General features: G+C 40.2%; 1 protein-coding gene across 1 annotated transcript in view; it reads left to right on the top strand.

The window, feature by feature from the left end:
* KDM2A (lysine (K)-specific demethylase 2A) overlaps positions 1-9439 on the top strand; it is a 148046-nt gene that overhangs the window by 75504 nt on the left and 63103 nt on the right. The window contains exons 2-4 of the mRNA XM_006893265.1: positions 1628-1766; positions 3151-3229; positions 5208-5254. Of these exons, the coding sequence (XP_006893327.1) occupies positions 1628-1766; positions 3151-3229; positions 5208-5254 (265 nt within the window). The remainder of the gene's footprint in view (positions 1-1627; positions 1767-3150; positions 3230-5207; positions 5255-9439) is intronic.

Genomic DNA, 9439 nt, shown 5'->3' with positions numbered 1-9439 from the left:
TCAGTTGGGTCACCTTTCTTTGGAATGGGAACAAATAGTGACCCTTAAGTCCTGTATGGAAGGAGATCATCATGTCTTTTTGTCACTGTGAGCCTGGTGGTCATCTACTAGCTGAAAAGTTGGTGGTTCAAGCCCATCCAAAGTTTCCTTCAAAACAGGTCTGGTTATCTGTTTCCAGACAGTTCTAGCCTTGAAAACCCTAATGATTAGTTCTGCTCTGAACTAACAGAGTCTCGGTAGGTCCAAGGAGACTCTGCAGCGCTCAGTGCAACTAATGATGTTAAGCATTTTTTCATTTGCTTTTGACCATTTGTCTGTCTCGTTGAAGAGACATGTTAACTTTAAAGTCCTGACAGCCTACTTGGAATACTATTGTCGACATGTCTTGTCTTGTCTTTTTTTTTTTTCTTTTTTAAATTTATTTTAATGAAAGTTTATAGAGACTTTGGATTTCCATTCATTCATTGTTGCACATTTTTCTCTGCCTTTCCCCCTCCCCCAGTTTGCTCCTCTCTTTGAAAAGTAAAAGAAAAATTATTTCATTGTTATACAATCCCTTCCCCCAAGTCCACTCCACTGTGCAGCCTTTGTTCTGGACTCATGTCATGACAATAATACCTAATCATATATCCCTTTTAAACAGTTCTCTCCCCCATCTGTTTCAATGCAGTACACATTATTTACCCCCTCTATTTCAGCCTTCCATGAACCCCTATCTAAGTCCCATTTTAAAACAGTGGCACTGTGCAGTATTTGTCTTTTTGTGACATATTTCACTCAACATAATATCCTTCAGGGTCACCCATTTTGTATACTATCTCATGAGTTCCTTGTTTTTCAATGCAACATAGTATTACATTATGTGAATATATTACAGCTTCTCTATTCATTTGCTGATGGGCACTTGGGTTGTTTCCAACTCTTTGCTACTGTGAACAAAGCCACGATAAACATGGTATAGCATATATATCTGCTTGGGTAATATTATGGTTTCTTTGGGGTATATTCCTAGTTAATTGCTGGGTCAAATGGTATCTCTATTTGCAACTTTTTGGGAAAGTGCCATACTGCCTTGCATAGTGGTTGCACCATTTTACAATCCCACCAACAGTGTATAAAGACAGTTTCTCCACAACCTTGCCAGCATTTGTTGCTGTGCAAGATGTCTTTTCTTTACCTGAATTAAGAATTTTGATCCACTCACTCAAGTGTTTTGGTCTAAAATGTGTTAGAAAGTTGACTTCACTAATCATAACTTTACCCCCAAGAAAAATTTTATTTGTACTCAGGCTTTGTCCAAAAAGGCATTTTGTCCCTGTTCTGACATGCAAATAAAAAGCTTACTGTGTCTTCTCTGGTAAGTTTATTATTATGAATTTCTATCTAGGTCTAAAGTAAATTCCCAAGTAGGGAATCCAGTGGCTCATTAAAACTTTGCTATATACTGAATTCTGAGACCACCAGTTAGTTGATCATTAACTGAGAGAAGGAAAAGGTCTGTAAGATGAGGACAGTTGATGCTTGACGTAGAACCTGAGGTTGGAAGTAGCGTTTTGTGCACGGGGGGACTGCTCAGATAGGCAGGAAACAGTCTGTGATTGCAGCCTCATCTCTCCTCTCTCCACAGCGTGGCACCATGCGGAGACGCTATGAAGATGATGGCATCTCAGATGATGAAATTGAAGGGAAAAGAACTTTTGACTTGGAAGAGAAACTCCACACCAACAAATATAATGCAAATTTTGTTACTTTTATGGAAGGAAAAGGTCAGTATCATTTTGGGTCCAGACCTGCGACCATCTGACTGTAAAGGGTAGACTCTTGAGAAGGAACCCTGGTAGAACAGTGGTTAAGTATTTGGCTCGTAACAGAAACACTGACAGTCCAAGTCTACCAGCCATTTCTTAGAACATCATCTGGCATCTATTCCCATAAAGATTACAGACTTGAACCCTCCAGGCCATTTCTGCTCTGCCTCTTGGCTTTCCATATGCCAGAATCAGCTGAGTGGTACACAGCAACAACTCGGGGTTCTGAGCTTAGAGTCTGTGCAGCTTTAGTACTGCCTATTAATGCTCTTCAGTTCCTTGCTGTTTACCACCCCCTCACCCTTAACCTTCCCTCTGTGAGTCATTCTCTGCTATAGCAGTCTTTCATTAGAGTAGAGCAGCATTTTGGGGAGGGAGGCAGTAGTTCGGTTGCACAGTGCCATAGACCTGGCCCAGCTAGTGCACCTCAGGTACAGCCACCCCTCATGTCAGCAAAGGTTTGTGTTGCTGTGACACTGAACAGGTGTCAGCAAATCTCCCAAGAAAGGAAGCCAGTGAAAACTATAGATCACACAGTCTCTACAGTCCAGTCCACAGCTGACCATGGGTGTGCGGAGGACCCAGCAGTGTGTGGGTTGTTGCAGGTTGGGGGCTAAGTGGCAGCTAACAACAGTGTTTTGAAAAAAATTTTGTTTAGTTTTAAAGGTTGTGCTTTCCTCTTCCGTTCCCTCTTTTGGATTTAATTAAGAGTTACACAGTAAACACACACGCACACATACACACAGTAGAATTCTGTGTGTTCTTGGAAAATTGACAAAGATATAGTGTGTAGCAGTCAGATTTATTTTTTGGGAATTGAGGCTGATCAATTACTATGCTTGGAAGGTAGAGGGTCAGCGCAAGAGAGGAAGACCCTGAATTAGATGGATTGACACAGTGACTGGTAATAGGGGCAGGTCTGTCAGTCGGTGAGATTGGCTCAAGATAGGGCAAGGTTCAGAGTTATTGTTCGTAGGGTCATAGTTGACTCTGTGGCACATAACAATAACAGCAAATTAGGTCGTACTGATAATTTCTGCTTAGGAATTTTGAGGTTATTCATTATTAATAAACCTTCTCACCCCTTCACCCCTCGTTGTTAACTTCTAGCTTTCCTGTGGCCCCTTAGGCCCCACTTCCCAATTTACTTTCCTGGTGTCCTAAGAGATACTTCTTGCTATTAGCAAGCAATTACTCTCTAATGGAGCATAGCTGTATACATAAAATCACCAGTACTGTGTCTGCTATATTTCTTAGGATTCCCCCCCCCTTTTTTTTTTGATCTTCTCTTTTTCCACCTACACTTCATGTCTTTCTAACAGTTATTTTCCTGTGGTGACAGATTTTAATGTAGAGTATATCCAGCGGGGTGGCTTGAGAGACCCTCTGATTTTCAAGAATTCTGATGGCCTTGGAATAAAGTAAGTATCTTCAACCTGGTTGACTGTCGTTGGGAAGTGATGGTATTAATAACTCAAAACACTAGATAATTAAAAATAATTTCCCATCTAGTGGCATACCACTGGAGACGGTGTGGTCGGCACAGGACAGAGCAGAGTTTAGGGCTGTTGTGCACAGGGTTGCTGTGAGTCGCAAGCAGCTTGACGGCACATAACAACAACAGCAGTGGCATACCGATTGACATATTTTAACAAACAGATGCTGCCCTGGATGTGCTCACTAAGTTGTGCCTAGAAATCTGGAGGACAACCACTTGGCCACCTATCTGGAAAAGATCTTTATTTGTTCCCATTCCAAAGAAAGGTGATCCGACAGAGTATGGAAATTATCAAACAGTATCATTAATATCATATGCAAGCAAGATTCTGCTAAAGATTATCCAAAAATGACTGGAACAGCACATCAACTGAGAACTGCCAGAAGTGCAAGCTGGGTTTAGAAGAGGCTGTGGCACTAGGAATATTATAGCGAATGTCTGTTTCATTGACTATGCAAAGGTGTTTGACTATGTGCATCACAACAAACTGTGGCTGACCCTGAGGAGAATGAGAATCCTAGAACCCTTCATTGTGTTTATGCGAAACCTATGCTTGGACCAGGAGGCAGTGGTCAGAACAGAGCAAGGAAGCACTGCATTGATTCAAAATTGGGAAGACTGTGCGTCAAAGATGTGTCTTATCTCTATAACTTTTCAGTTTATATGCAGAACAGATAATCCAGGAGGCTGGGCTCTCTGAGAAGTGTGGCATCAGGATTGGAGGAAGACTCATCAACAATCTACTTGATGCAGATGACCCAACCCTGCTTGCTGAAGGTCAAGGACTACAGCCTTCAATATGGATTGACGTTCAACATCAAGAAAACAAATATTCTCACCACTGGACCGATTGGCAGCATCATGATAGATGGTGAAGAGATTGAGATTGTTGACAGCTTCAGTTTGCTTGGCTCTATAATCAACACTCTTGGTACCAACAGCCAGGAAGTTGAAAGACAAATTGCTTTGGGAAAGTCTACTATCAGGGACCTCTCCAAAGTACTGAAGAACATTGGTGTAACTCTGGAGACGAAAGTGCGTCTGATACAGGCCATGGTCTTTGCAGTTACTTGCTATGCGTAAGAGAGCTGGACAGTGACTAATGATGATAGGAGAACCATGGACCGCTAGGAGAACAAAGAAGTTCGTCCTGGAGAGGGTGAAGCCAGGCTGCTCCTTGGAGGCAAGGATTCTCAAGTTTCATCTGACATACTTTGAACATGCTGCAAGGAAGGACTGAGCCGTCCTTGGAGAGGAAGGGACAGCGCCGGAGAGGAAGACCCTCAATGAGATGGATTGATTCAGTGACTAGGATAATGGGGATAGTTGTGTCGGAGACGGTGATTGGCAAGGGATAGATCAGGTTTTAGAGCTGTTATGCATAGAGTTGCTATGAGTCACAGGTGACTCGACGGCACATAACAACAACAACAGTTGTATACTTCTTTAAATAAACAATTAATGTTTGTCCAATGAAGGTGCTCTGGTAGTACAGTGATTAAATGTTTAGCTTCTAAGCAAACATTTCGAACTCGCCAGTCATATCACAGGAGAAGGATGGCCCAAGTCAGCTTCCACAGAGGTTGACAACCTTGGAAATGTTACAGGGCTATTCTTCTCTGTCATGTTTGGGTGTTAGGACTAAGAATATAAATGAGAAAGTAAGAGAAAGAAGAACAAATTTACATCTCCTGAAATTAACCACTGTTAATGTTTTGTTATGTATTGTTACTTTTATTTAAAAATATTTCTAATCTAAGAAGAATGAATGTGTTCTAATCTAAACAGAATGAATGTGTCTCATGGGCAGGCAGAGGAGTCTCTGCCATTTAAGCAGCTGGGGAACTCAGTGTAACTAGAGAAGTTGTGCTTTTCAATTTATACTCATGTTTGTCTCTTAGGATGCCAGATCCAGACTTCACTGTGAATGATGTTAAAATGTGTGTGGGTAAGTATCCCACTAGTGTCCTCCATGTGTCTGAGACAGTGATGAGATTTATGGTTGAGAAGTGTTACAGCACATAACTGGATTACAAATTACTGTTTCATTAGTAACTGAGAATATTATCAAATGAAGATTGAAAAGTTGTCTCATTTATTACTTGTCAGACTCATTCTTTTTCTGATGCTTTTCCTTTCCCTAAAGGCAATAGAGAAATTTCTCATCAGTGCTACATTTGGTTAACTTAGCAAGTCATGAAACTTGTTTATAAACTATGAAATGGTAGATGTATTAAAATTTCTTAGTGGTGAGTGGTTAATTTGAGTCTTTACTAAATCTGATTTATATTTTTTCTAATATTCAAGATTTAGGAATACAAATTAGAACAATATAGATTCCTTGGGTGCCACAGTTGTTTAAGTACTTTGTTGTGAGCTAAAAGACTGGCAATTCAAACTCATGTATAAGCTCCCAAGAATACAGGCCTCCTGATCTGGTTCCAGAAGGTCACACTTGGCATCCCTGTGACACACATGGGGGTAGCAGGAGTCAGAATTGATTTAGGGATAATTAACAGTGATTAAACAAGAAAACTGTGAGACCAATAAAAGATTTCAGTATGGCCCCAGGTTCCTTAGTTCAGGAATGGTCAATCTCCTATACAAGAAATACTCCTATACAGTGAAATGAAGGAAAATCTTTTAGAAATTAATTCCAGTGGGATTTGAAACAAAAAGATTTTTGTTGTGCCATTTTCCATTAGAGGTTTGCTGTGTGCTGTAGAATTCGAACTGACTGATTACTGACCTTCAAGCAGGGTTTTCAGAGGTTCTGAATGCCGTGGGGAGTAGATCACTCATCTTTGTGCACCTGGTGGATTTAGACCACCTCCTTTTGAGTTGGCAGTACTGCTCTTCGTCCAGTAGACCACAGGAGCTCCCTGTCAAAGCTCTGTTGTTGTTATGTGCCGGCAGGTCGCCTGTGACTCATAAGTGACCCTGTGTATAACAGCCCTAAACCCTGCTCTATGCTGTGCCAATCTTACTGTCTCTGACACACCAGCCCCCATTATCCTAGTCCCTGAATCAATCAAGTCCAAGCTCTAGTGCCATCCTTTTACTTTGGAAATTAAATATTGCAGTACTCATTGTTGGCCACTCGAGGGCCCTTTGTAGACACTTGGAGACTTTCTGATTACCGTCAGATAGCCTAGATAAAAGAAAGTTCTCTATACCCTTAACCTTTCTTTCTTAAGACTCTAGCCATCTCCCTACTGTCATTTAGTTCTGGCACCCTAGCAGTCCAGGGACTTCCCTGGATTGTAGTAGATGTTGTGTGAAATAAGGAAAATGCTGCTCATTTCTCTCAAGGCAGGGCTCAGAAAACCTATTTATGCTTTTCTCAGTCCATTTTCTGACGCCTTTCCTTAGTGGAAGTCAATTCCTGGAGATGATGGGATGGTCCCAGGATCCATAGTTAGTGGATCACAATAGCGTTTCTCTGTTGACTAGGCATTCTTGTAGTGCTGGATTTCTTTTCTCTCTCTCTCTCTCTCTCAATTTATTTCAGCGAACGTTTACAGATACTTTGGATTTCACTTTGCTCCCTTCCCACCCCTCCACCCTAGTTTGCTTTTCTCTTTGAAAAGTAAAAAAAGAAAAATTCTTTGATTGTTATTCAGGGCCCCCTCCCCCCCTTCACTCCACTATGTAACTTTCATTCTGGACTCTTGTCGTAACAGTGATACCTAATCATATATTCCTCCTTTAACAGTTCTCTCCCTCATCTGTTTCAATGCAGTATACGTTATTTATTCCCTCTTTCTCAGTCTCCCCTCAACCCCCATGTCAGTCCCACTTTACGACAGTGGCACTATGCAATATTTGTCCCTTTGTGACTGAGATACTTCACTCAGCATAGTGTCCTCCAGGATCACCCATTTTGTACAATATTTCATGAGTTTCTTGTTTTTCAATGCAGCATAGTATTCCCATTGTGTGACTATACCACAACTTCTCTATTCATATGTGGGTGTTTTTTAAAAATTATTATATTATTTTGTGTGTGTACTGTCAAATCGTATCTGACTGGTACAGGAGGAGATTGCCTCTCCTTCTCCAGCAGAACATCTGGTGGATTCAAACCATGTATCTCTTGAATTGCAGTGCAGCTTCTTGCCAGCAGGCCACCAGAGCTCCCTCATCTATTCATATGTTTGTTAATGAGCGCTTGGGTTGTTTTAACTCTTTGCAGCTGTGAACAAAGCCGCGATAAACATGGGTATACATATAGCTTCTTGGGTGGCATTTGTGATTTCTTTAGGATATATTCCCAGTAGTGGAATTGCAGTGCTGGATTTCTTAAAGTGTGTTTCACTGACAGCCTGAAGCAGAATTATGTGATTGATAACGGGTTAAAAATACAGATATCATAGAAATACAGTACTCAAAAATTTCTGAGTTATGCAGACAGACTTAAAAGACAATCAGGAATCTTTTGGCCTTTTCCTCCAACTTCTTCGCGCTTTCTCATCTCCTCAGTAATCTCTTCAATGTTTGGTGATCTTTGGAAGCCTGTTGTAACTGTATACTTTCCAAATAGTCCCATGGTTTGTCATAGGTGAGTTCTAAAATAAAGGAGTGACGTAATTAACACAAATCAGAAATATCACCTGATACCTAGCTTTCTGCTAGGTTTTTGAGGTCTGTATTTTTGTTTCTTATATAATAATATTTAACAAAATGTAATGAAATATTGGTGACTACCTTAGTCCATTATTAGCATGTGTACTTTGGCTAAATCAGGGGTTTTTTTTAAAGCCTAAAACTGACTTTTAGCTTCATTGTGGGTTTATGTACCAGAAAAAAGAAAACCGTTGTGTGGATTTTATGAAATGAGTTCAGAGTATGAACTCCTGAACAAAACTGCATATGTTCAAACCCCATCTCCACTAAGTACTCGTTGTGTAACTTAGATAAGTTACATAAATGTGAAGTCTTTAGGATAGTGCCTGGCTGCATTGAGTATTTAGTACTCAGTAGCTGTTTGTTATTAGTATGACTTTCATTATTACTTTATTTAAATGCTCTGGTATATAATAGAGAGCTCTGGTGACCTAGTGTTAAGGAGAAACACTGCCATCCTAAAGGCACTTGGTTCAAATCCACCAGCAGCTCCACAGGAGAAAGATTGTGTCCATTCTTGTGAGACATACAGCCTCTTAAGTCTGTTGGAAGGTCAGCAGTGAGTCACTTCTGACTCAGTGGCACACAGTAACAGTGTAAATTCTGCCTATCAGCATTGAGAGAGTAGAGCCCTGCTTTTTCTCTGCACTACTTTCTTGAATAAAAGTCACTGTGGTAAAGTAAACATAACACAATTTTCTGTTGTAGCCACATTAAAACACATGTTCACAGTATGAATACAGAAATCCTTCTCCATTTCGTCCCAGCCTCTGCAGCCACTAGTCTGTTTTTTGTCTGTTTGGATTTGTGTGTTCTGGTTTGGTTTACATAAATAGAATCATATGGTATACGGCATATTAGGCAACTTCTTGGCTACATCTCTTGATGAACATTTGAGTTGTATCTACCCTTGGCTATTCTGAAAAATGGGGCTGGAAATAGTCTTACTTATGTTTTGTTTTTTGACGGTCAATAAAAATTTATTTTAAAAGATAAAATGACTCACCAGAGACATGGCTGAGAAACAGTCAGGAAAGTAAAGGGTTGGCCTTTTTCATCATAGTCACATTTTGTTAGTTCTTTGGGATATACACCTTGGAGCACTGTTGCTTGGTCAGATAGTAATGCCGTGTCCAAGTTTCTGAGGAAGCACAGAGCTTTCCCTTACTGGCTACGCCATTGTACATTGATATTAGCAGTTCTTGAAGGTTCTAATTTTTCCACCTACCTGCCAACAATCAATTTTCTTCATTATTAACATGGCCATCTTGTGAGCATAAAGTTACATCTTAACTACAATTTTGATTTAACACTCACTTATTTTAGAATATGAAATGTAAATTAAGTACCCTAGTTTACTTTATTAATTACATTTTTTTTTTCGAGACCCCTCAGTCTCTTTTATTTAATTTCTTTTTTTTTTTAAATTTAGGTTGTTTATTTTTCATTTCAATGAACATCTACAGAGATTTTGGGATTCCATTCATTCATTGTTGCACCCTTCTCC

Source organism: Elephantulus edwardii, unplaced genomic scaffold (assembly GCF_000299155.1).
Source record: "Elephantulus edwardii isolate Elephantulus edwardi_28Jun2011 unplaced genomic scaffold, EleEdw1.0 scaffold00126, whole genome shotgun sequence".
Classification (NCBI taxonomy): Eukaryota; Metazoa; Chordata; class Mammalia; order Macroscelidea; family Macroscelididae; genus Elephantulus; species Elephantulus edwardii.
Note: the sequence above shows the minus strand (reverse complement) of the source record. Positions and strands in the feature narration are given on the sequence as shown.